The sequence below is a fragment of the Syngnathus scovelli genome, chromosome 2, assembly GCF_024217435.2.
Source record: "Syngnathus scovelli strain Florida chromosome 2, RoL_Ssco_1.2, whole genome shotgun sequence".
Lineage (NCBI taxonomy): Eukaryota > Metazoa > Chordata > Actinopteri > Syngnathiformes > Syngnathidae > Syngnathus > Syngnathus scovelli.
Genome location: NC_090848.1, coordinates 17365303 through 17393291, shown reverse-complemented (window position 1 = coordinate 17393291; position 27989 = coordinate 17365303). Strand labels below are relative to the sequence as shown.

General features: G+C 41.0%; 2 protein-coding genes across 7 annotated transcripts; one reads left to right on the top strand and one right to left on the bottom strand.

Moving 5' to 3' along the window:
* plekhn1 (pleckstrin homology domain containing, family N member 1) lies at window positions 1–27916 on the top strand. Of its 2 annotated transcripts, none has more exons than XM_049755628.2 (16): window positions 1–191; window positions 2122–2212; window positions 2284–2445; window positions 3475–3555; window positions 4036–4126; window positions 5590–5723; window positions 6087–6239; window positions 7216–7296; window positions 7397–7472; window positions 8085–8230; window positions 9155–9301; window positions 25279–25485; window positions 25795–25950; window positions 26214–26465; window positions 26674–26731; window positions 27573–27916. In XM_049755628.2, the coding sequence occupies exons 1-16, from the start codon at window positions 118–120 to the stop codon at window positions 27755–27757; spliced, it is 2094 nt and encodes a 697-aa protein (XP_049611585.1). In that variant the 5' UTR covers window positions 1–117; the 3' UTR covers window positions 27758–27916. The 2 variants fall into 2 exon arrangements, with proteins under 2 accessions (XP_049611585.1, XP_049611584.1); XM_049755627.2 differs by having other exon boundaries at window positions 26190–26465.
* On the bottom strand, window positions 10323–25214 carry LOC125989365 (protein starmaker-like). 5 transcript variants are annotated; one of them, XM_049755659.2, is made up of 17 exons: window positions 24295–25213; window positions 23323–23439; window positions 22943–23099; window positions 22463–22652; window positions 22229–22333; window positions 21418–21522; window positions 20609–20713; window positions 19798–19902; window positions 18989–19093; window positions 17992–18096; window positions 17190–17294; window positions 16377–16481; window positions 15475–15579; window positions 12828–12955; window positions 12089–12238; window positions 11930–12016; window positions 10323–10854 (listed from the first exon to the last, which is right to left on the bottom strand). In XM_049755659.2, exons 4-16 carry the CDS (start codon window positions 22577–22579, stop codon window positions 11953–11955), a joined length of 1404 nt encoding a protein of 467 aa, XP_049611616.1. In that variant the 5' UTR covers window positions 22580–22652; window positions 22943–23099; window positions 23323–23439; window positions 24295–25213; the 3' UTR covers window positions 10323–10854; window positions 11930–11952. The 5 variants fall into 5 exon arrangements, with proteins under 5 accessions (XP_049611616.1, XP_049611640.1, XP_068506106.1 ...); XM_049755683.2 differs by having other exon boundaries at window positions 12851–12955; XM_068650005.1 differs by lacking the exon at window positions 22943–23099 and having other exon boundaries at window positions 24295–25214.
* Window positions 27917–27989: the final 73 nt, after the last annotated feature.

Below are 27989 nucleotides of genomic sequence, written 5' to 3'. Positions count from 1 at the left end.
TTTTTATTTAGTCTGACTTGAGCACGGCGTGCACTACGCTGCCCCGCAGGAGTATTTAGGAACATCACACACTTTTTCCTCCCAAGACACTCACAGGAGCACACGAAGAGTGGCATCATGGGGAGCAGCATTTCATGTGTTCCCCAGGACAACTTCACCTTCTCTGGCAAAAGTTTCATCCGCAGGAACAGGTGAGTACTATCATCAAGGAATTGATTTTAGTCTTTAGGTAACCTAGGTACGCTGTGCAAATTCCCTTTATTCTGTTTTTATTTTTGCCCATGATCTTAGATGGAAAGAATTCTTGGCATTTGTCAGGCTTTGAGAATAAGGACTTGTTCATTTTCAGGATCACATAGTAACACGGGATAGTGCCAGCAGTGGCTTTAGTTCCGAGACGTGCCTGATTGGTGGCCGTCTGGCCCTGTATGTCAACGATCCGGTTACTATTTGCTTCCTCCGCACATCTCTGTGAGTGTGAAGATGATCTGCCAGCTGTCAGAGATTCTAGTGACCCACCAACAAAATCAGGCCATGACCCCCTTATTATGGTCCCGTTGACATGGGGCCAGTTATTCTTATTAAGGAAAAATATGTGATCCCAATGGAGCAAAATCAGCTTGTCATTAACTTAACCTTAATCGATGGTTTATCTAGTAGTTCTGCTCAATCCCAATGGATTATATGTCTGGACATGCCCCAGTAGTTAGTGTTGGATCCACACATCTGATTCCTATTAGCACCAATTCTCGTAGCCTGCATTGTGTGATGATTCAGGTTCTGGTTTTCACCATTTTGCACAGAAGCTCTTCATGTGGTTTGTCTTTGTAAACAACCGGGCTGGCGCACACGCACACACAGAGCAGCAACACACTTGCCAAGATGGATCAATGCCTTAAGTATGCACAGTAAATTCCTGTTCCGTGGTGGTTAAATGCCACAGCAATGGCTAGAGGATGTTAGGTGTGTAAATGCACTGCTTGCTCAGCACAGTACGCACATTCTTTTTATATGCCATGCCCACAAATTGCATTTGGGAGTATCATTAACATACTTTTGTCTTTGTTGAAACAAAGCGAAAAAGCGTAGCGACCAAGCACCAGTGGCCTTAAATGATTGACGCTGGTCAGTGACTTCCTGATTAGACAGAACTTGATTCCCACCACGCAGACAAAGGCCCACATTGTTGCACATAGCTGTATATAGACATATACGCACAGATAAGCAGATCAACTTCAATGTGAGACTGAACCAGCCGTGCTTGAGTGCTTTATCAGGCAATGAGGGTGCTTCCTCATGAAGATGTGACACTAATGGTAACAGGCGAGGGTCATGCAAAACAAAGAGGATCATTGAATGCTGATTTTCTTCTGCATATCAGCAGCCCAGGGGTCAATTGTTCTAATTAGGTAAATGTCTGGCATTGATGGAATGAAGACGGAGGTATAATTAGGATGTGTTGTCTGCGGAGGTGGGTAGAGTAGCCCAAAATTTGCATTCCTGTTGCCTTGTGCAACTCTCGGTACTTTTGGCTGGGAGTCCGCGCGGTAATGTTCTAAATATTAGTTACACGCCATTGTTTCTGCCATATTTCACGTGAGATTTCACACTGTCGTGACTGCCTGGCTTTGTTTGATTGGTGAAATGGAGTCAACCGTCACAAATGGTTATGTTGGCATGATGAGTCATGTGACAGCGCCCTAGTCTGACGAATCGAAACAAATAGACTACGCAAGGGCAATAATCCTTTAAAATAAAAGCTACCATGAATTGCTCAGTGTAACAGTAAAAATAGAAATTATTCTTAAGAAACACATCAAGTCGAAGTAAAACATATGTTGCATCCAAATTCCAAAAGTTGCTTTAAAAATGCAATGGGGGTAAATATAGCACGTTACGACCCACCTCTCATTGTCTGCACATGACTTGGAATTTGAAACAATAAAATTAAGTGTAAATGTGATCATTAATGCTTAGAATCTTGACTGTATCTCCCGGGGACAGCAGTGGATGACAGGCAACGCCTGTAAACAGGAAATGCCTCGGCAAAATGCACTTGGGAAACAAAATAATAAACTCTAGAGGAAAAAGCACTGACAAGAATTTCTCCCTCTTGAGCAGCAGTCGCCTATTTCGCAAGAAAAACCCCCAAGAGGGTCAGGAGAAGTCCAACAGCATCATCAATATCCTCTGCACCGTCACCCCGAGGAAGGTAAAAACTCAATCCACCGTCCCTACCGTGTGCTCATGCAATGTCAGTTTTAATCAGAGCTCTGGTTGCAGGAAATGTCTTCTAAAGACCTGCAGACCATCGAGAACATCAAATGGGATCCCCCCTTCCCCTACGACCCGGCCAGTGGCTGGAAAAAGAGCAGCATCAACGTGAAGAATTATGGGCGGCTGATTCACAGCTCCAAAGTTCGTTTCCGCTTCTTGCACTGCCAGGTGAGTAGAACTGACAACTTGTTTTGCTAATGTTCCTGTTTTGAAACTTTATGATCATAAATTATCCACTTTAATTAGGTGCTTCAAAAGAAAACTAAAACCGGGCTCGAGCTTCCGATGACGCATCTGTAGCAAACAGGAAAGTGTGAAAAGGAAGGTGCAGGTGCAGCCTCGCAGGAAGTTACTGGGCGAACATTAAAACACAGAAACTCGGTGATGCAACTGACATGGTGGTTCGCTGTGAACAATCCAATTGGTTCTGCAGCTTATGTTTGGACACGCTTTGCCGAGTCATAATTGTGAAACATCTCTGGGAGAAAAAAAAACCTCAGGGTACAAGCTTGCTCTTCTGATCCCACATCCTGATAGAGGACAACTTGTGCAAAGTTTAATTTATCAGCACTGTGACACAATTCTGTGCAGAACAACAACAAAAAAATGAGGTAAAGGATGGAAAACTGGATGCAATAATTAAAAAAAAAAAAAAAAAAACACATAAGGTAATCATGTTTCTTACGCTCTGGCCAATCAATGAAACATTGAAAGAGACTAGAAGAAACCATCCAAGAATGTTTCTGTAATCACATTGTGAGACTCAAATAATTCCTACTATTTCTCAGAAGCCAAACGTTACACAACCTAATTTCCTTGAAGCCATCGATGAAAAAGCAGCTGACACGACAAGCCAGATTTAAAACTAAGTTTTTCTTTGTCAAGGGCATGACACTGCGATATGATTCTTCTCAGAAAAAACAAAAAAGTTGCAAGGGACTTTTTTTTTTTTTTTATCACTATCACTGTTTTATCATTATCACTATATTTTTACAGTTTGTCTAACATCTTTACAGGGTTATTATTTTAACGATATATATATTTTTTGCGTTGCATGACGTGGTTCGTCAATGCAATCTTGATGTCTTCAAAGTCTCATATTGCTCGGCAGGCTCGCCACCTGTAACATAATCACAAAAAGGCCAATGACAGTGACAAGTCCAACTTGACTTTAAGCTTCTCATGTTGCCTCTGCAGGATATCCACGATTGCTACCTGGATCTCTTCCAGACACACCTTCACTTTGTGTCCAACAACACTCCTGGATTGACATACCAGGTAAGTTTTGTTTTCCCGTCAGTATCATTCATTCCTTCAAATCCATGCTTAAATGACTACGTCAGCATTTTTATGAGGTTTCAAGTTCACTAGAATCAGAGGTCGAAAAGTCATGCCGTCACTTCTTTTGACCTATCGACCGACAGTGTGTTGGTAAACAGAAAGTATGATTATGTTTCCTCACCTGTCTACTGAAGCATGAGCAATCATTAATCATCCGTACGCTTCGTCAAAGTGCTCGTCTAATCGTACATACATGACGACATTTACAAGGCGGGCTTGGTGAAACTCCGTTTCAGTTTGGAAAAGGAAGCCTTCTTGTCAGAACATGTTAAGGGGTGACTGATTGATCGAAAGTTAAAATACAAAGCAGACAACCGTTCATATTTGGTTTTACCAACAAATGTTATGTGTAAAACTGAAGGAAAAACGGAACAGAAAACGACGGATGAGTCTTCTTTTTTTCTGTTTTGTGTGCAGGGAACTCTTCCACTGAAGGAGCTCACCATCTGCAACCTGCAACAGAACTGCAACCACAGCCAACCCATTGAATACGCCTTTCAAATAAATGGTGAGCATGCTATGTTTTGTTGTCACATTTTTGTATTACAGCATTGCAGTTATTGTTTTTTTTTTAATACAATACAAATTGCAAAGTGACTTTTTCTATTACTGCGATTGCGGGATTTGCACGCACAAGATTCATGCTGGAATGATTTCCTGTTGTCACATTCCGGTAATTCAAAGGTGCCGTGACCCTCATCACCTCTACTCAACCCCCAGACTAACTAGAGCAGGGTCCCCTTTAACCTTGGTCAGGGGCCTAAAGCTGCCTCACTTGTTAGACAACAGGTGCAGTTCACAGAGGCCAGCTGTCGCACAGAAAAGCCCAGCTACCACTCTGACTTCTGGCACCAATCTACCATACATTCCGCAAACTAATACCACTTGAATTTTAAACTGTGGATCCACGGGAAAACTGTGTGGAAGTTAAATGCTTTAGTTGGGAAACGGTATACAAACATGTTAACTTGTAATGTATTCCAAAGTACAGAGCAAGTCTAATGTATTGAAATGAATTTGTCAGTGTCACTTCCATAATGTCTCACTCTCACTGTTATGCAATCCATGCATGTCTGCTTACTCAACTGAATTGAATAAAGAGACAGCAATGTTAGAAATCAGGGGAATTTAATCCATTGCGGGCATATCAGTGGGTCATTGAAACTATAAAAATGCTCTCACATATTTGGCATGTTTCTATTCACATTCATATTGCCCTTGGCTTCCGAGAACAAGCTTGTTATTTTACAGTTCTAAATTTTAGTCATTGTTCCCACTCGCTCTGAAACTTTATTTACTTCATATGAGGCATCGACAACAGCACACATGTGGAGGAAGTGTGACGAAAATCTGAGTCAAGTGAGAGAGCTGATGTAGCGATGAATGTGAGACATTTCCTTTCCCTACTGCTGAAAACACAAATCAATGTCAACGACAGTGGCAGCGGGTAAAGAGCATGACGAAGCAAACGGCGTGTGAGAGAAAACTTCCAGGAACTGTTAACAGCGGTCTGAAAGATGCTTAAGAGTAATTTATTAGCTTTAGCAATGCGTTTTAGTCCCAAAGCTCGCTTTAATCCACGCTCCATCCAAACTTGCACAATCTAATGAGTCAAATCATGAAGATAATAATGCTCAGTTTTGACATAGTGAGATATGTAGTCGTTTTCAAAAGGATTCATCTCCAGCACAATTAAATAAAACTTCTTTGCTGTTTATCTCTTTTATGTGCTCAACTGATAGAGGGAAAGTTTTTCTCATTCCTTCCGGGCTCTCAGTGTGTGGGAGGCCAAGATCGCTATGATTTGAAATTCTTGTGGGGATCTTCAGGAAAACTGTGTGACGTGTGGTCTTGCACATATGTTAACACTTATTGCATTGTAGACACAACACATGGAGAAAAGTGGGAGCCTCTTGAGTCCTAAGCTATCTGGGCAATGACAACCCCCCACCCCCCATTTGTTCCTCACAGGTGTCAGCCTGAACCCCATCATTGTCTATTGTGCCAACCAAGAAGAAATGGACCGATGGTTTGGCCTTCTTAAAGAAAACATTGAAGCCAATGGCGGCAATGCTATCGCACCGGAAAACTACACCAGAGTCAAAGTAAGTTCTCACAAACAGCCTGTCACATTTGCCCCTGATGGGAATTGTAATGGTATTCTAGAATGGCGTGTGTGTGTGTAGTCTAACTCAAGTTCTCAAGTTTTATATGGAAATAACTTTTTTTTTTAATTGTGCTGGTGGAGAAGAAAATCTTTCTCCAAGCACTAAAGAAACAGGATGTGTGTGTAGTGACTCAAGTAGGTCATTTCAGGCTCTCCCTCAGGGCTGAATAGCAGGGAACGGCCTTGACCGCATCATAGTAGTCATCGAAATCCTAACCACTCACAAGTGTATCACACTTTTATTGGTGCTTGAGTTTTGTTCGTTGTTTAATTTCCCCGATGCATTTTGTGTCTTTGGTAGCAAAACCATGAGGAGAAGACACCGGCAGGCAGAGAGGACCTAAGAAACTCCATCAACAAGGAACCCATCTATGAGTGGGAGGGCTCGCAGCGGGACAGCCTGGGCCCCATAACTTACGTCACCAAAGTCCGTTTGCAGCACCTGCCCTGTCAGGTACAAACAGAGCATACACGATCTTTCTTTTCCAACCTCCTGGGAAAATACAAAGGTGTTGCGTCACATGTGTTTAGGATCATAGAATTTTTGACAGGACTTGAATAATTTAGGAGATGAGTCACTGTTCAAATTGTGTAACGTGTTTTACTTTCGCCACACAATATCACGGCAGTCAGATTTATGTAATATGAGACAATCCCATCAGAGCTTTTATTGGCCCAACGCGACGATAGGAAGGAGTAGCTGGTCGAGTATGTTTACTTTATTACCACCGCACAACTCCTCATCTCCAAGTTTGCACATAAAAATAAAATACCGCAATCATTTTGATGACTCAGCCCTCTAAAGGTCCCCAGGCCCAAGTTTAAGAATCACTGCTCTATGTTGGAGTTTGGTGGTAGGTAGCAAGTTGTACAGTATCAGGTGGGGGCGGGGCAAAAAAAAAAAAACAGTAGTCAAGCCACAACGTGCCAGGATTGTTGCGTATCATTCACTGTGGGAACTCGCGAGATTTAGGGTGTGGGAAGCAACTATACTCACCTCTCAGCTGGAACGTCAGCTGTCTCTGTGGACACACCCTATGCGAGGTTGAGGAAACATAACCTACGCTTTCAGGACCTTTAAATGCCTCAAATTTACCACGAGGCCTCACTGCACACCATTAAAGTGTCTAAAATGTTTTGAAAAGGGTTGGATTAGATCTCAAGATGACCTCTGTGCTTTTTCTCATTCAGTCTTATCTGTTCGCAAAATGTTATCAGGTTTCATTAGCTTTAAAGCAAAAATAATTTAATGCCATTATGCCCTGTGCAACTTCAAAGCTGTGGAAAAATAGACTTGTTTATACACTGTAGGTCAAGAACATTCAGTCCACAGAACATTTGACTACTATGTTTAGTCTGCTGTTAAAAATATAATGAGATGAACCAAATTCTGCAACTTGATGGAAACATGGTGCTATTCTTGTTGACAGCAACAAAGTGACCGACTACTGGTTATGTACACGTCAACACTGATCATCTTATCGGAAGAGGAGCACGGCCTCTTCTACAAGGTATTCACAATAATAATAATAATAATAATAACTATCCATCCGTCTCCTGAGTTGTGTGCATGCCTTGTTTAATTAAACGTTTCATGGTTATTTTTGTCAGGGGAAGCTTCCACTCAACATGATCACTGTGACCACACCCTGCCAAGACGTGAAGCCCAACACCTTTATGATTGAAGGTAGATAAACACACAGTTGGGTCAGTACGATGCACAAGTGTGGAACCGTGGCAACAATATCAATATCAATCATCTCAATACACAGATTGATCAGTAAACTGAGGAAAGAGCATGTTTGGGATATTGTGATATTTATGTAGCTGAAGAGCATGTGCATGAATTTGTTTGGTTTAGAAAAACATTTGGTTTCTTAAAAGATCTGCTTAATTTTCTCTCTGTTCTCTGTCAAAACAAAATGAAAGTAGGGGAGTAGCCTAATGTTAAAAACACGACCTAACAGAACAGGCTTTTATCTGTTTCGTGTGCAGTGTTGACAGCACATAGAGTAGAATACCCAGATTCACAACTTATTAAAAAGTTGAACTCCTCATTAAGTGCAAAACTGCATATACATATTGACATTGTGTCCCACTCAAGTGTTATGCATATTTTACCGCAAGTGGACTTTTGCAGGAATGCGCTAACGTCACAAAGTGCAACCTTCCATGAATGAATTGGTTTGATCCGCAATGAATGACAATCTGAGCGTGGCGCATTCCACTGAACGGCTGAATCGAATGACACGCTTTGTTCCCCCCCCCCCCCCTCCCTTTCTCCTTTTTCTGTTGCTAGGGAAGCTCATCAACCCCATAGTGGTGACCTGTCTGGATAGAAGAGAGTTCTGCGACTGGATCCAACATTTTAAAGTCGCTGACGTGCCCGTTCTCAGCCCACCGCCCCCGGTCTATGACATCATCTACACACCAACACACACTGAGGTGAGACCTTTTCTTTTTTACAGGCCCAAACAATCATGTTATTCACAGCTGCTGATGAGCAAAGCAGTAGATCTATCTACACCTGTTTTGCGAGTCTCCAGGTTGACTCAATCAATGATACTAGCAATTACCCGACTTCAAAAAGACATAAATCTTTTTTCTTCCTTCCATTTGACATTCATCAATTGTGTGTACAGTGCTGTTTTTTAGGTATGTTTATGGGTCATATTTTCTTATGACCACTTGTCACTTTGGCAGAGTTCCAAATGCTCAGTTGAAACTGGTTAATATAAAGACAGCAAGCCATTATGCTCCATTGGAAGGATTATAAATTAAATTGCTCTCTATTAAATTTGAAATCCATACCGGGAAAAATAAAACTGTGAGCAACACGATAGTCTTGTGGTCAACCTCACTGATCTGAGGGTTGAGTTTTGATTCTTGGCTCTGGCCTTCCTTGTATGTTCTTCCTGTGCTTGCGTGGGTTTTCTCTGGGTACTTTGGTTTCCTCCCCCATCCTAAAATTGTACGATGAAGACTAAAATTTCCATTGGTGTAAATGTGTCAGCTGGGATAGGCTCCAGCTCACATGTGAACCAAATATGGATGAGCACTCCAGAAAATGAATGAATGGAGGAAAATGACTGCATCAATATTCTGTTTATTTTTATTGAGTTAGGACAGGACCTGTACTTGTTTTCAGAGAAATCTTACTTTGTGATACGTCTTGTGAATGTGCACTTGAGACACTAGGAAGGTTGAAAGCTCCTCGAATAATAACTTAATGGATTATGTCAATTGTGGGAAACAATTGTCCCATCTTGAGGAGATTGAGGCAAAGTCTAGTGCACTACTTAGCTGCAACCAGTATGAATTGCTATTCAATGATTGTTTCTAATGTGTGGAAACTTGTGTCCCATGTAGGCACCACAGTTTGACAGGTGGAGCGAAAACAGTCAAGGCTACCCCGAGTCTCTCAAGTTCAGTCAGAGCGGACGTGGATCCCAGAGCCGTCAGTTCCCCACTCATGAAGAAAACCCACTCTCACCAGGATACTCGGAACCTCTCTGTGTAAGTTGCCATCATTGAATGAATATTAGGACATAAATTGTCAACAGTATTAAAAACTCTCTCGGTTGTTTTACTGGAGCCAAGCAGCACCTTTTTTCCCGCTCATCAAGTTAATGATTAAGCAAGGTCAAGAGTCCTGTTTCTGTTAAAGTCTCAGGTGGAACGCCTCAAGGCCGATAAGGAAAGAAAACACCATTACGATGGAATTTTTTCCTAAACAAGATCCCATTTATGCAGGAACTGATTATTCAGCAGTAGTAGAAGCTTTATTTTTAATCTCTCCCTCACACACGCACACAGACGAAATAATGAAGCACATCAGAACGTTTTGTGACATTCCTCCAAGAGAAAGGCAGTGCAGAGAAAACTTCCAATTAGCTTTTGCTGGACAAGGCCCATAAGACTTGTTTCTCAGCCGCTGGCACGCACACGCGCGCGCGCACACACACACACACACACACACACACACACACACACACACACACACACACACGCATCCTTGTTAACCTCCCTCTGCAGGACCCAACTTAATTTACCGAGTTCTGGGGTCCACCCTTTCTAGTGGTCCAAGAACTATGAAAAAAATCAGGCAACTCCCAAAAAAAATCTTGTTACTAAAAATCACTTTCAATAAACACAATTTGAAACTTTTTTTTTCATGTCAGTTTTTCAGTCATATCTGGGGCCTGTTTCTAACATTCCGGCTTTGCGGGGTCCACCTTTACACACATGAGATTTTTAGTCAGTTATGGGGATCGCTTTTAATATTTCAACCTTAAGAGGTCTACCTATACACACATTATTTTTTTAGCCAGTTATGGAGCTTGCTGTTAAGATTTAAGACTTGTTAGGTCTGCCTTTATAAAGAGGATCTATCAAGTTCAACCCCAACCCTAATCTAACCCAAACATGCATTTGTGTGGACTTAATCATTTGAGAAAACCTAAAAATTTTGTTAGTGTTATTAATACTTTCATCTGGCTAAATATACTAGATATACATTGAAATGTGCATTCTAAAATACATTCTGAAGTCTTTATTCAGATTCTGGTCCATTTTCCTTGGTCACAGTCTTAATATTCTTCAATTTGTTCAGTCATATTGGTACATTTTAAAATATTTAAATTCTGCATTTTAGCTAACTATAAAGTACACAGGATTTACAAGTAATAATTGTCGAGTCAAAATTTTAAATGGACACATTACAAATGTAGCCAATGAATAAAGGAACTTATTTAATCTAACATTTACGAACAGGAGAAGTGGAGCATAAAAAAAATCACAAACAAATAGTGAACAAATGGTGAAACAGGACCAGCCATGTGTTTCTATCTCTGTTAAGGGAAGCTGTTTCACTCATATTTTCTCCTCATGGTGGTTATTCTCTTTTTGACAAAGTACTTAACAGCTCGGTGCTTGTGGTTCTGCAGCAATGCATCTCTCGCAGTCAAGCTTACCAGGAACCTGATTTGTCAATATATACTTCCTTGAATGTTTATTTACTGCAGCACATTCCTCTGGGGTCCAGCTTCTTTTCACAACTTTTCCGTTACCTAAGGGCATAGGAAGAGCACTTTTTAGTTTACAACTTAATTAGAACAAAATTGCATAAAGAATACATTCACTTTATGTACAATTATCCGACAATATAATTCAAATGAGATATTTTATAACGTCAACTATCTTTGTCAACAGTGATGAGCCTACAATAGACATAAGTAAATCAGTTAATATCTGAGATATTAATCCGGTCATTTAAGTTGCTAGGTGGTCTTCAGTGTCAGCTGTTTTGATATTAACAAAATTAAAAATAGATGCACAAAAGGGTAACATTAGAATGCCCCCAGTTTTGGTGGTGGGGGAAAGAGGTCTCTCATTTTCTTGATTACTTTTAAGCAGTTTTGCATTTGACCAGAATGTCACTGCTGGTAGATGAAGCAATTCCTGGACCCTACAGAGGTTGCACAGGCAGTCAAACTCCACCATGGCAGCACATTGGGATGCACCATTTCTCTGACAAAACCATTAAGAACAGATACAAGTTGTTGCAAAATCAGGGAAAATAAAAAATAAAAATCAGAGAAAAACTTTTTTCAGACAGTGTTTTACATGTATGGGGAATTTGCTTTGATAACGTGCTACACATGGACAAACAAAGATGATAAAAGTAAATTTGGAAATATATAGTGTGTAAAAAATTAAATGCAAGCTGTATAAGAATGGTATCTGCCTTGGTGTGACAATGTGTGAATTTGCATATTCACTAATAGGTTAATCTAGAGCAATTTTTCTTTCTCTCTTTTGAGGTAAATGTGTCATGTATACATTACCTCTATTTAAAAATAGATGTAAACAAACATCTCACATATAATCAAGGTTAGCAATGACCTGTAACTCACATGAGAAAGGATGGGTCAATTTTCATTTTATGACAAAATTCAAAAGTTTAGACCTTACATGTCTAAGAAAAAAAGTCAAGTGGTGTTTAATATATCTTGCTTGGGTCATCTAAATCTTAGTAAGCAGCATATGTGAGGATAATTAGATACTGATACAGTAGTAACAATTGGGCAATTTAAAAGCAACTGTGATAAAGTTATATATTGAAAAGGATTACTCTAAACTCACCTCCCTTTTTGGCAGACTTTTCATTACTTGGGCCACGAGATGCGGAGGTACAAGAGGTCACTTCTATCACTTCTGGGATCAGCCCATCTGAAATTATGATTTTTAAGTACAGAAAAAAAACACAGTATAGCAATATTCTAAAACAAAAATTAACTGCACCTGTATAAGAATGCTTGGTCAAATTTAATATACTCTTGTTTTGAGCAGATTGATTTGCAGAGGTACAGAGCAGTCCTTTTGGGAATCATTGTCAGTATCATCACTGTCTGAGTAGTCCACTTTGAGAAACTCCTTTGATAATTGATAGCTCTATGGAGGAAATTAAAAGAAATGTGTTGTTAGTTTCTGCAAGCTACTCTTATATGCTGTATTAATATAAAGACTAGAATTTCTTTGCTCAAAATAATTAAAATTTCTGTCCAATATCTTAACTGGTAGACGACCGGTGCTGTACACATCCTCTGAAATATGCCAAAACCTTATATCACAGGAAATTTTACATATAAAACATGGAAAAGGCTCCAAAATTTACAACAAAGAAGCCACAAGAAACCATATTTCAGAAATCTGTTATGTGTGTGTGAATGATTGGCTTGGTTGGAATAACCATGACAACCTTAGATCCATACGGAGGGCCCCACAAGTAGCCATCAGAAATCTGTTATGTGTGTGTGAATGATTGGCTTGGTTGGACACCCATGGGCGCATGTTTCAACAATCCATCTATAGGTGTGTGTGCCACTGGTTCGTTTGGGCTCTATGAGGAGAACCACTAAAACCGTGTGATCCAATGGTTGGCTGAATGCTGTTTAAGGTACCTTCTGACTAAAGAACAGCTTTCCAACTAAAAGCTGTAAACTAAGAGAACAAGAAAAGGTCTACAAAGTTTATTTCTTACAACAAAGTCGCACTGAATGTTACCCGTTGGCTGGCATCTTGTTTGATGTTATCATCAGGGTCAGAGTCCTGCCAAGTTCTGGCTGGTTCAGGCAGCGCACCATCAACAGGAGCCTGAGAGCCTGTCACCTGGAATTAAAACCACAAATAACTTACCAACATCATACAGACACCACAAATGACAGACTCAAGACCTGTATAGTTAAATCATGTGAAGTTAGTCCCCGAAACCAAACAAGCTTTTCTAACTAAAGTGTTCCAGTCAGTTCTGGATGTCTAATCAGGTCCTATAACAGCATCTTTATGGATGTAGTGGAGCATCCTTCAGCATGACACTTTAGCCGTTTAGCTGTTGAGGATGTGTGGAACTATAGCTGTAATATAATCAGCCTCCATAATGTCCATAACCAAAATATGATCTAAAAACATGAGACAACCTTCGATCCATACGGAGGGCCCCACAAGTAGCCATCAGAAATCTGTTATTATGTGAGTGTGAATGATTGGCTTGGTTGGAATAACCAAGACAACTTTAGATCCATACGGAGGGCCCCACAAGTAGCCATCACAAATCTGTTATGTGTGTGTGAATGATTGGCTTGGTTGGACACCCATGGGCGCATGTTTCAACAATCCATCTATAGGTGTGTGTGCCACTGGTTCGTTTGGGCTCTATGAGGAGAACCACTAAAACCGTGTGATCCAATGGTTGGCTGAATGCTGTTTAAGGTACCTTCTGACTAAAGAACAGCTTTCCAACTAAAAGCTGTAAACTAAGAGAACAAGAAAAGGTCTACAAAGTTTATTTCTTACAACAAAGTCTAACTGAATGTTACCTGTTGGCTGGCATCTTGTTTGATGTTATCATCAGGGTCAGAGTCCTGCCAAGTTCTGGCTGATTCAGGCAGCGCACCATCAACAGGAGCCTGAGAGCCTGTCACCTGGAATTAAAACCACAAATAACTTACCAACATCATACAGACACCACAAATGACAGACTCACGACCTGTATAGTTAAATCATGTGAAGTTAGTCCCCAAAACCAAACAAGCTTTTCTAACTAAAGTGTTCCAGTCAGTTCTGGATGTCTAATCAGGTCCTATAACAGCATCTTTATGGATGTAGTGGAACATCCTTGAGCATGACACTTTAGCCGTTTAACTGTTGAGGATGTGTGGAACTATAGCTGTAATATAATCAGCCTCCATAATGTCCATAACCAAAATATGATCTAAAAACATGAGACAACCTTCGATCCATACGGAGGGCCCCACAAGTAGCTATCAGAAATCTGTTATTATGTGTGTGTGAATGATTGGCTTGGTTGGAATAACCAAGACAACTTTAGATCCATACGGAGGGCCCCACAAGTAGCCATCAGAAATCTGTTATTATGTGTGTGTGAATGATTGGCTTGGTTGGAATAACCAAGACAACTTTCGATCCATGCGGAGGGCCCCACAAGTAGCCATCAGAAATCTTTTATGTGTGTGTGAATGATTGGCTTGGTTGGACACCCATGGGCGCATGTTTCAAATATCCATCTATAGGTGTGTGTGCCACTGGTTCGTTTGGGCTCTATGAGGAGAACCACTAAAACCGTGTGATCCAATGGTTGGCTGAATGCTGTTTAAGGTACCTTCTGACTAAAGAACAGCTTTCCAACTAAAAGCTGTAAACTAAGAGAACAAGAAAAGGTCTACAAAGTTTATTTCTTACAACAAAGTCTAACTGAATGTTACCTGTTGGCTGGCATCTTGTTTGATGTTATTATCAGGGTCAGAGTCCTGCCAAGTTTTGGCTGGTTCAGGCAGCGCACCATCAACGGGAGCCTGAGAGCCTGTCACCTGGAATTAAAACCACAAATAACTTACCAACATCATACAGACACCACAAATGACAGACTCAAGACCTGTATAGTTAAATCATGTGAAGTTAGTCCCCGAAACCAAACAAGCTTTTCTAACTAAAGTGTTACAGTCAGTTCTGGATGTCTAATCAGGTCCTATAACAGCATCTTTATGGATGTAGTGGAGCATCCTTGAGCATGACACTTTAGCCGTTTAACTGTTGAGGATGTGTGGAACTATAGCTGTAATATAATCAGCCTCCATAATGTCCATAACCAAAATATGATCTAAAAACATGAGACAACCTTCGATCAATACGGAGGGCCCCACAAGTAGCTGTCAGAAATCTGTTATTATGTGTGTGTGAATGATTGGCTTGGTTGGAATAACCAAGACAACTTTCGATCCATACGGAGGGCCCCACAAGTAGCCATGAGAAATATGTTATTATGTGTGTGTGAATGATTGGCTTGGTTGGAATAACCAAGACAACTTTCGATCCATACGGAGGGCCCCACAAGTAGCCATCAGAAATCTGTTATGTGTGTGTGAATGATTGGCTTGGTTGGACACCCATGGGCGCATGTTTTAACAATCCTTCTATAGGTGTGTGTGCCACTGGTTCGTTTGGGCTCTATGAGGAGAATCACTAAAACCGTGTGATCCAATGGTTGGCTGAATGCTGTTTAAGGTACCTTCTGACTAAAGAACAGCTTTCCAACTAAAAGCTGTAAACTAAGAGAACAAGAAAAGGTCTACAAAGTTTATTTCTTACAACAAAGTCTAACTGAATGTTACCTGTTGGCTGGCATCTTGTTTGATGTTATCATCAGGGTCAGAGTCCTGCCAAGTTCTGGCTGGTTCAGGCAGCGCACCGTCAACAGGAGCCTGAGAGCCTGTCACCTGGAATTAAAACCACAAATAACTTACCAACATCATACAGACACCACAAATGACAGACTCAAGACCTGTATAGTTAAATCATGTGAAGTTAGTCCCCAAAACCAAACAAGCTTTTCTAACTAAAGTGTTCCAGTCAGCCCTGATGTCTAATCAGGTCCTATAACAGCATCTTTATGGATGTAGTGGAGCATCCTTCAGCATGACACTTTAGCCGTTTTGCTGTTGAGGATGTGTGGAACTATAGCTGTAATATAATCAGCCTCCATAATGTCCATAACCAAAATATGATCTAAAAACATGAGACAACCTTCGGTCAATACGGAGGGCCCCACAAGTAGCCGTCAGAAATCTGTTATTATGTGTGTGTGAATGATTGGCTTGGTTGGAATAACCAAGACAACTTTCGATCCATACGGAGGGCCCCACAAGTAGCCATGAGAAATCTGTTATGTGTGTGTGAATGATTGGCTTGGTTGGAATAACCAAGACAACTTTCGATCCATACGGAGGGCCCCACAAGTAGCCATCAGAAATCTGTTATGTGTGTGTGAATGATTGGCTTGGTTGGACACCCATGGGCGCATGTTTCAAATATCCATGTATAGGTGTGTGTGCCACTGGTTCGTTTGGGCTCTATGAGGAGAACCACTAAAACCGTGTGATCCAATGGTTGGCTGAATGCTGTTTAAGGTACCTTCTGACTAAAGAACAGCTTTCCAACTAAAAACTGTAAACTAAGAGAACAAGAAAAGGTCTACAAAGTTTATTTCTTACAACAAAGTCTAACTGAATGTTACCTGTTGGCTGGCATCTTGTTTGATGTTATCATCAGGGTCAGAGTCCTGCCAAGTTCTGGCTGGTTCAGGCAGAGCACCGTCAACAGGAGCCTGAGAGCCTGTCACCTGGAATTAAAACCACAAATAACTTACCAACATCATACAGACACCACAAATGACAGACTCAAGACCTGTATAGTTAAATCATGTGAAGTTAGTCCCCAAAACCAAACAAGCTTTTCTAACTAAAGTGTTCCAGTCAGACCTGATGTCTAATCAGGTCCTATAACAGCATCTTTATGGATGTAGTGGAGCATGCTTCAGCATGACACTTTAGCCGTTTAGCTGTTGAGGATGTGTGGAACTATAGCTGTAATATAATCAGCCTCCATAATGTCCATAACCAAAATATGATCTAAAAACATGAGGCAACCTTTGATCCATACGGAGGGCCCCACAAGTAGCCATCAGAATTCTGTTATTGTGTGTGTGTGAATGATTGGCTTGGTTGGAATAACCAAGACAACTTTAGATCCATACGGAGGGCCCCACAAGTAGCCATCAGAAATCTGTTATGTGTGTGTGTGAATGATTGGCTTGGTTGGACACCCATGGGCGCATGTTTCAACAATCCTTCTATAGGTGTGTGTGCCACTGGTTCGTTTGGGCTCTATGAGGAGAACCACTAAAACCGTGTGATCCAATGGTTGGCTGAATGCTGTTTAAGGTACCTTCTGACTAAAGAACAGCTTTCCAACTAAAAGCTGTAAACTAAGAGAACAAGAAAAGGTCTACAAAGTTTATTTCTTACAACAAAGTCTAACTGAATGTTACCTGTTGGCTGGCATCTTGTTTTATGTTATCATCAGGGTCAGAGTCCTGCCAAGTTCTGGCTGGTTCAGGCAGCGCACCGTCAACAGGAGCCTGAGAGCCTGTCACCTGGAATTAAAACCACAAATAACTTACCAACATCATACAGACACCACAAATGACAGACTCAAGACCTGTATAGTTAAATCATGTGAAGTTAGTCCCCAAAACCAAACAAGCTTTTCTAACTAAAGTGTTCCAGTCAGACCTGATGTCTAATCAGGTCCTATAACAGCATCTTTATGGATGTAGTGGAGCATCCTTCAGCATGACACTTTAGCCGTTTTGCTGTTGAGGATGTGTGGAACTATAGCTGTAATATAATCAGCCTCCATAATGTCCATAACCAAAATATGATCTAAAAACATGAGACAACTTTCGATCCATACGGAGGGCCCCACAAGTAGCCGTCAGAAATCTGTTATTGTGTGTGTGTGAATGATTGGCTTGGTTGGAATAACCAAGACAACTTTAGATCCATACGGAGGAAGTAGCCATCAGAAATCTGTTGTGTGTGTGAATGATTGGCTTGGTTGGACACCCATGGGCGCATGTTTTAACAATCCTTCTATAGGTGTGTGTGCCACTGGTTCGTTTGGGCTCTATGAGGAGAACCACTAAAACCGTGTGATCCAATGGTTGGCTGAATGCTGTTTAAGGTACCTTCTGACTAAAGAACAGCTTTCCAACTAAAAGCTGTAAACTAAGAGAACAAGAAAAGGTCTACAAAGTTTATTTCTTACAACAAAGTCTAACTGAATGTTACCTGTTGGCTGGCATCTTGTTTGATGTTATCATCAGGGTCAGAGTCCTGCCAAGTTCTGGCTGGTTCAGGCAGCGCACCGTCAACAGGAGCCTGAGAGCCTGTCACCTTGAATTAAAACCACAAATAACTTACCAACATCATACAGACACCACAAATGACAGACTCAAGACCTGTATACTTAAATCATGTGAAGTTAGTCCCCAAAACCAAACAAGCTTTTCTAACTAAAGTGTTCCAGTCAGCCCTGATGTCTAATCAGGTCCTATAACAGCATCTTTATGGATGTAGTGGAGCATCCTTCAGCATGACACTTTAGCCGTTTTGCTGTTGAGGATGTGTGGAACTATAGCTGTAATATAATCAGCCTCCATAATGTCCATAACCAAAATATGATCTAAAAACATGAGACAACCTTCGGTCAATACGGAGGGCCCCACAAGTAGCTGTCAGAAATCTGTTATTATGTGTGTGTGAATGATTGGCTTGGTTGGAACAACCAAGACAACTTTCGATCCATACGGAGGGCCCCACAAGTAGCCATGAGAAATCTGTTATTATGTGTGTGTGAATGATTGGCTTGGTTGGAATAACCAAGACAACTTTCGATCCATACGGAGGGCCCCACAAGTAGCCATCAGAAATCTGTTATTGTGTGTGTGTGAATGATTGGCTTGGTTGGAATAACCAAGACAACTTTAGATCCATACGGAGGGCCCCACAAGTAGCCATCAGAAATCTGTTGTGTGTGTGAATGATTGGCTTGGTTGGACACCCATGGGCGCATGTTTTAACAATCCTTCTATAGGTGTGTGTGCCACTGGTTCGTTTGGGCTCTATGAGGAGAACCACTAAAACCGTGTGATCCAATGGTTGGCTGAATGCTGTTTAAGGTACCTTCTGACTAAAGAACAGCTTTCCAACTAAAAGCTGTAAACTAAGAGAACAAGAAAAGGTCTACAAAGTTTATTTCTTACAACAAAGTCTAACTGAATGTTACCTGTTGGCTGGCATCTTGTTTGATGTTATCATCAGGGTCAGAGTCCTGCCAAGTTCTGGCTGGTTCAGGCAGAGCACCGTCAACAGGAGCCTGAGAGCCTGTCACCTGGAATTAAAACCACAAATAACTTACCAACATCATACAGACACCACAAATGACAGACTCAAGACCTGTATAGTTAAATCATGTGAAGTTAGTCCCCAAAACCAAACAAGCTTTTCTAACTAAAGTGTTCCAGTCAGACCTGATGTCTAATCAGGTCCTATAACAGCATCTTTATGGATGTAGTGGAGCATCCTTCAGCATGACACTTTAGCCGTTTAGCTGTTGAGGATGTGTGGAACTATAGCTGTAATATAATCAGCCTCCATAATGTCCATAACCAAAATATGATCTAAAAACATGAGACAACTTTCGATCCATACGGAGGGCCCCACAAGTAGCCATCAGAAATCTGTTATTGTGTGTGTGTGAATGATTGGCTTGGTTGGAATAACCAAGACAACTTTAGATCCATACGGAGGGCCCCACAAGTAGCCATCAGAAATCTGTTGTGTGTGTGAATGATTGGCTTGGTTGGACACCCATGGGCGCATGTTTTAACAATCCTTCTATAGGTGTGTGTGCCACTGGTTCGTTTGGGCTCTATGAGGAGAACCACTAAAACCGTGTGATCCAATGGTTGGCTGAATGCTGTTTAAGGTACCTTCTGACTAAAGAACAGCTTTCCAACTAAAAGCTGTAAACTAAGAGAACAAGAAAAGGTCTACAAAGTTTATTTCTTACAACAAAGTCTAACTGAATGTTACCTGTTGGCTGGCATCTTGTTTGATGTTATCATCAGGGTCAGAGTCCTGCCAAGTTCTGGCTGGTTCAGGCAGCGCACCGTCAACAGGAGCCTGAGAGCCTGTCACCTGGAATTAAAACCACAAGTAACTTACCAACATCATACAGACACCACAAATGACAGACTCAAGACCTGTATAGTTAAATCATGTGAAGTTAGTCCCCAAAACCAAACAAGCTTTTCTAACTAAAGTGTTCCAGTCAGCCCTGATGTCTAATCAGGTCCTATAACAGCATCTTTATGGATGTAGTGGAGCATCCTTCAGCATGACACTTTAGCCGTTTTGCTGTTGAGGATGTGTGGAACTATAGCTGTAATATAATCAGCCTCCATAATGTCCATAACCAAAATATGATCTAAAAACATGAGACAACCTTCGGTCAATACGGAGGGCCCCACAAGTAGCCGTCAGAAATCTGTTATTATGTGTGTGTGAATGATTGGCTTGGTTGGAATAACCAAGACAACTTTAGATCCATACGGAGGGCCCCACAAGTAGCCATCAGAAATCTGTTATGTGTGTGTGAATGATTGGCTTGGTTGGACACCCATGGGCGCATGTTTCAACAATCCTTCTATAGGTGTGTGTGCCACTGGTTCGTTTGGGCTCTATGAGGAGAACCACTAAAACCGTGTGATCCAATGGTTGGCTGAATGCTGTTTAAGGTACCTTCTGACTAAAGAACAGCTTTCCAACTAAAAGCTGTAAACTAAGAGAACAAGAAAAGGTCTACAAAGTTTATTTCTTACAACAAAGTCTAACTGAATGTTACCTGTTGGCTGGCATCTTGTTTGATGTTATCATCAGGGTCAGAGTCCTGCCAAGTTCTGGCTGGTTCAGGCAGCGCACCGTCAACAGGAGCCTGAGAGCCTGTCACCTGGAATTAAAACCACAAATAACTTACCAACATCATACAGACACCACAAATGACAGACTCAAGACCTGTATAGTTAAATCATGTGAAGTTAGTCCCCAAAACCAAACAAGCTTTTCTAACTACAGTGTTCCAGTCAGACCTGATGTTTAATCAGGTCCTATAACAGCATCTTTATGGATGTAGTGGAGCATCCTTCAGCATGACACTTTAGCCGTTTTGCTGTTGAGGACGTGTGGAACTATAGCTGTAATATAATCAGCCTCCATAATGTCCATAACCAAAATATGATCTAAAAACATGAGACAACTTTCGATCCATACGGAGGGCCCCACAAGTAGCCATCAGAAATCTGTTATTGTGTGTGTGTGAATGATTGGCTTGGTTGGAATAACCAAGACAACTTTAGATCCATACGGAGGGCCCCACAAGTAGCCATCAGAAATCTGTTGTGTGTGTGAATGATTGGCTTGGTTGGACACCCATGGGCGCATGTTTTAACAATCCTTCTATAGGTGTGTGTGCCACTGGTTCGTTTGGGCTCTATGAGGAGAATCACTAAAACCGTGTGATCCAATGGTTGGCTGAATGCTGTTTAAGGTACCTTCTGACTAAAGAACAGCTTTCCAACTAAAAGCTGTAAACTAAGAGAACAAGAAAAGGTCTACAAAGTTGATTTCTTACAGCAAAGTCTAACTGAATGTTACCTGTTGGCTGGCATCTTGTTTGATGTTATCATCAGGGTCAGAGTCCTGCCAAGTTCTGGCTGGTTCAGGCAGAGCACCGTCAACAGGAGCCTGAGAGCCTGTCACCTGGAATTAAAACCACAAATAACTTATCAACATCATACAGACACCACAAATGACAGACTCAAGACCTGTATAGTTAAATCATGTGAAGTTAGTCCCCAAAACCAAACAAGCTTTTCTAACTAAAGTGTTCCAGTCAGACCTGATGTCTAATCAGGTCCTATAACAGCATCTTTATGGATGTAGTGGAGCATCCTTCAGCATGACACTTTAGTCGTTTTGCTGTTGAGGATGTGTGGAACTATAGCTGTAATATAATCAGCCTCCATAATGTCCATAACCAAAATATGATCTAAAAACCTGAGACAACTTTCGATCCATACGGAGAGCCCCACAAGTAGCCATCAGAAATCTGTTATTGTGTGTGTGTGAATGATTGGCTTGGTTGGAATAACCAAGACAACTTTAGATCCATACGGAGGGCCCCACAAGTAGCCATCAGAAATCTGTTATGTGTGTGTGAATGATTGGCTTGGTTGGACACCCATGGGCGCATGTTTCAACAATCCTTCTATAGGTGTGTGTGCCACTGGTTCGTTTGGGCTCTATGAGGAGAACCACTAAAACCATGTGATCCAATGGTTGGCTGAATGCTGTTTAAGGTACCTTCTGACTAAAGAACAGCTTTCCAACTAAAAGCTGTAAACTAAGAGAACAAGAAAAGGTCTACAAAGTTTATTTCTTACAACAAAGTCTAACTGAATGTTACCTGTTGGCTGGCATCTTGTTTGATGTTATCATCAGGGCCAGAGTCCTGCCAAGTTCTGGCTGGTTCAGGCAGCGCACCGTCAACAGGAGCCTGAGAGCCTGTCACCTGGAATCAAAACCACAAATAACTTACCAACATCATACTGAGAGTAATTCAAATAAAAGAGACAAAAATCTTCCTTTTTTTAATAACAAATTAATATTCCAACTTGCATACTTGATCTTACTGACTTACTTTTTCACGCCATGGCCATTTAGAATCACCATAGTTGTAATTGATTTCAGTTCCCATTTCTATGTTTTTGATGGCAAAAAGGCACAAATGGGGCTCGTCATTTACTATTTTTTTCATGGTGCAGTTTGGAGACTTGTGGTTGTCATTCACTAATCTTCCAAGAGAGCCATCCTCTGTTGATGCATCAATACTAGGAAAGAAAAAACAGAAATCAAACATTTTGTATCATATAACTAGTTTTTTAGTAAAATAAAAGTTGGCTTACAGAAATAAAAACTTGCAACATTTCAAAAGAAAAGTTGAGAGGGAAACAATGTCTTTTTGAACATCATAGCACTAAATAAAAAAAATTGTTAATGCCACAATCCTGATGTGTTATTGAAATATTGCTTCTGAGTGACTCACTAATTTAGGGTATTTTATTCCAGTCTCTTTCTAGAGTTCATAATTATTGTATAGAAAATATTTGGATATACATACCACCAGTAATGATTCTGCCATTCAAAGTCAAAGAGAAATGTACTCTCCTTTTCAGAGTACTTGCTTGTTTGGCATTTTTCTGCTGACAGAAGTTGACCCCTGTATTATAAGATGAACTCTCCTTGTTCAAAGTGCTGGGTAGCAAACACGCCTCTTCCTGCAAGGACATTTTATATAAAACCATTGGTTATGAGAAAATATTTCTTTAAGATACACCTTTAACCAAATAATTGTGGTGTTATCTTACAATTTTAATACTAAGTTCTCGCTTAGAAACAGAAATACAACAACCAATCTGAATTTGATTGTTTTCTGTGTTGTTTTATAAAATAAATAAATATATACTTAATGGATAAATGGTCTAAAAATGAGTTTATTACCTTTTTGATCATCAATAAATCTTTCCACTAGTCCAGGTTTGTCCTTTGAGGATTAAATGTAAAAGGCTGCTTCATCAGCAGGCTTTTTTCTTGCTTTCCTTTTGGACATTTCTGGCTCTAAAAAATAATTCAAAACATGGCAGAGAGAACTTTAACAAGCACTCTATATTAATTTTAAAAGATTTGTAATCATCCACTGTATAAAGACTGAAGGAATAAGCCTGGCCTGAGAACTAACAGAACAAGAGTGATTAAAGAAAGAATATTTTTCAGAAAATACTGATATATTAATGAAAATGTTTGTCGGTTTGAAGCTGAGCTTTGTTACTTTTAACTAGTCACAGTTCCAACCAGGTGCTGCATCCAAAGAAAAGTTATTTCAATAGTTTTACCAGTATAACTCGTTATACCTTTCAGGAGCTACCAACTCGTTTTTATTATGTTTGTGTTTGAAAAGTGAACGTAGCATCCTGATTAGCGGTAGCTAATTAGCCAATAAGCTAGTTTCCGGATAGTTTTATTTGCGTCAGAATGCTTGTGTTATTTAAAGAAAGCATTCTTACATGATAGAAAACCACCGAGAAATACAGAAGACATGCAGATATATCATAACACTGAGCACACACGTGTTTGACGAGTTTTGAAGTGGTTTCGGCAATTACGGCCAGAGTCCGGTTCTGGGCTTAGCAATTATGAAACATTAGCACATCGAAATCATCCTGAATATAGCACGGAGCAATTATACATTCTGTCGTTCTCTTTTACACCATTGTTTTTAAAACCACTGCAAGCTAAGATGAATAACAAGTTAAAAAGCCGGACTGTCTGAGGGGAAAACGTTACGCCATCCGAGTGACAATATACCGAATCCGAAGCCATAATCATTGCATATAAACCCCTCGGGGTCTGGACAAAAAGCATTTCTACATCAGTTTCTTGTACTTGGTATTTACATGCAGTTGATTTACTCACCGTGTATGTTGTGTTTCGTTATGAGCAGCGTGTCTTCGTCGCGGAGCAGTCTCAGTCTGGCGGCGTCACACGTGGCGAAGTGACGTTAAGCTGGTGGTTTTAGCCGCATGAAGCTAACACATGCAATACCTGCTGATTTAACTAATATGTAAACTGATGGTAAAGAATAAATTACTATTTATTTATACCTTTATTTTTATGTTTAGAACATGAAAAATGCACGAGATGCTGATTTAACTAATATGTAAACTGATGGTAAAGAATAAATTACTATTTATTTATACCTTTATTTTTATGTTTAGAACATGAAAAATGCACGAGACAGTTTTTAAAATAAGCCTAATAGAATGAGCGTATTTTTATAAAGCAAGTGTAATGAATATTAAATAACGTAGATAAATTGCAATTGTAATGCAGGAATTTTATCTTTACAGTATTATTTTAGCTGCTATGGTTACTAAAATAATAATTACCTGGTTTAAATCTACAGGAAATAGCATTTTATTTTCTTAATCAACACTCGGATCACGAGGTGCCCTGATTGGTTGAATCACACACACTTCCGGTAGTGTGTATACTTGCAATACCACTTGCCATGGTCGGGGGGCCGCTACTGAGCACACACACTTCACACACACAATTCTCAACATTGCGACCATGAGGGGTAAGTGAAAAAAATTCGTGAGGCATGTTGTTAGAGCATTTCAAGCTGTTTTAGAGTGGTTTCCCGAGTGGGGTCCATGATTTTGGACCCCACAACGACACAGGGCCCCACTTTGTTGGTGGGCTCCCTGTCTTCGGACCCCCCATACTAATAAAAACAAGTACACACACACACACACACACACACACACACACACACACACACACACACACACACACACACACACACACACACACACACACACACACACACACACATCTAACTAAAATGACAGTTGGTGTCATTACACTGTTGACAACTACCCCGCTTATTGCCTACAGTACAGCCGACCCTCCTCAACCGAAACCACCCGCCTGGGAAGCTGGACCAGCAGCTTCTCTTCCCACACCAAGCTTGAGCGTGACTCACGAGCTTTGCCACTGCGCAGCTCCTACTTCCAGCCTGTGGAGAGCTCTGGAGGCCTGCCTCAGCTGTACAGCATGCCGTACCCTGGTCCACATCGCCTCGAGAAAGGCCTGCTTGTCAAGGTAATACGTCAGCCTGGCCTCTAAACTTTATAAGTGCTCAAAGTGTTTCCCCCTTGAAGCTATCGACTTATCTTACATGTCACTGTACAAACAGTGCATGAAGTCGAGCTCGGTCGTAGTGGCAAGCAAAGCTTAGACGTGACAACAGATGAATGAGTAGAAAACGGTTAACCTTTAGCCCTATGGACCTCAATGAGCAAAACAACAGTTACATGATACTTTGGATCTTAGAGAGTGTGTCAAAATGTATGAAAATAAAAACAAACATGTTCCTGCATTAAACATAATGCCTGGATCTTTTCTGATCAGTCAAACAGCTGGAACACAACTCAGACATCTTTGGGCTACTCCTTGAATGTCCCGCAGCGACACTCAGACATGTGCGCTCCTCGCCAGCCCCTGTCCCCACTCTACGATGTGCCGTGTAGCCCCGAAATCTTTACCTTGGATGAAGCAAGGCCAGTGGTAAGTGGATCATTGATGATTCAATTTACAGCAACACAACTTCATCAATGTAAACAAGACGTGAACTGTGCATGTCTGGAAATGATTAGCAACGGGCAAGTGAATTGGTCAGTCTTTTATAACCAAAGTCATTGTTCATTAACTTAATTTTAGGCAACTTGAATAGAATTTTGTTGACTGCTGCACATTTTTTCCAGAGCATGTAAAACTTTTATTGATATGACCAATTGTGCTCATAGAACCCAAATCATCTCCGTCAACAGGAGAGCTGGCGGGAGCCCACTCATCTGTACCACCAGCAGCAGCAGCAAAGCTCTTGGGTTCCACCCTCTTCCTTCAAGCTCCGCACCCCACCGATGGGCAGGCGCAGCCAGAAGAGAAGCCTGGTGCTGACCAACTCGCAGGGGCATACTCCAGGCCTAGCGATTGAGAGCCCCCGGAGACAAGTGGAGCAGAGAGTCGAGGCCGTGTCGCAGCTCAAGCTTCTGACTGCACCGTCAAAAGGACAAGAGCAGGTGAGAAAGGAAGCGCTGCTCGTCTCCCAGGGCGCTCCAGTTTCTGGAATGCTGTGGGACAACATGCAAGGGAGGCTCGCTTAATGATAAATGTGTGCATATATTTCTTGTGGATGTCTTATATTATTGTTTGCTGCAGATGAAAGAGAATATTTGTTGTTGCTGACAGCGGGAAGTGACATTCTTGTGTTTTCTCATCTGTTGACAGGCACACCTCCGCTCCAACTGTGGGATCAACACAGCTCAGATGTATCGTTACTCACCAGGTAAGAACTGATGGAATGCGATCATGAGTGTGAAAAAACATTCTTTTATTTAAAGCCACAATATGCCATGGACAAAAGTAATCAAATTTGTCATTTTGCTTCTAACTTTGTGGGAACATTTTGGGTATTTCCCTTTTTTCAGTGCCTAAAACAAGGTCCACAAAGCTGTGTTTAGATGGGTTTTGTGTTTAAGAAAATAAGAGCCTGACCTTATGCCTGTGGCACAGTTTGGGTTTGCCAGCACTTGGGGCAAGGGAAAAAAAAAACAGGGATGCAGGAGCAACATTCTGCACATTAAAACAGCATGGCTTCATAGTTAAGGAGTGTGTAGTAGAGCGTTCTATTTCTCCCTACAAAGCTTCAACAATTAGTGTCCTCCCTTCCCAAACGTTTTTTGAGTGTTGTTAAAAGGTAAGGTGATGTAACTTGTAAACGTTACTTGTCCCTGTCCCAGCTTTGTGTTGGAATGTGTTGAACATGAGGGCATCAAATTCAAAATGAGTGAATATTTGCAAAATGTTTTCTCTTTGAAAATAATTTACAAATAATTAAATAACCTGTTTTTATTCACATTTCATGCAACATCCCAACTTCATTGAAATTGGAGTTTGTAGTGAGACAAGACAGGAACTTATGTTTGACTGCTTTTGTCCTTGGTTGATATATTGCAAGAGAACGTACTTCAAGCAAGTGGCTGCAAGTTTTTGTGATGCTCTGCTTTCTGAAAAAAAAATTGACGTTTGTCAAGTATGAAAACAGTTGACAATGTTTAACAGATATGAGTGACTTGTGCCTCATGTTTGAATAATTTCTAAAATCTTATCCTTTCTCACTCTGACAGATCTTCATTCATACCTTAGACCCACAGAACCAGATGACCAGGAAATAGACTATGACAACATTTGGGAGGGTGATTGCCACACTGGAGTGAATCAGCTAACGTCTGGAATTCCAACACACTGGAGTGGATTAAACAGCGGGGCCAGGGGCCTTGGTGCCATGGCAACGGACCAGAGATGGTCATAAAGCAAAACAATTGGCCGGCACTTGTCTGGACGTGTGCAAACAACGGATCTCTATCAGAGGGATCATAAAAGCCAACAACCGCAAGGCTGTGCTGTCCAGTAAGCGTATAGTAGAGTAAGAAGTATTAGTGGTGGCAGGGATGTGAAGGGGGGGGGGGGGGGGGGGTCTAAAAACACTAAGGCATACAAAAGTCCAAATAAGTTTGAAAACTAGTTTGACAATAATATACAAT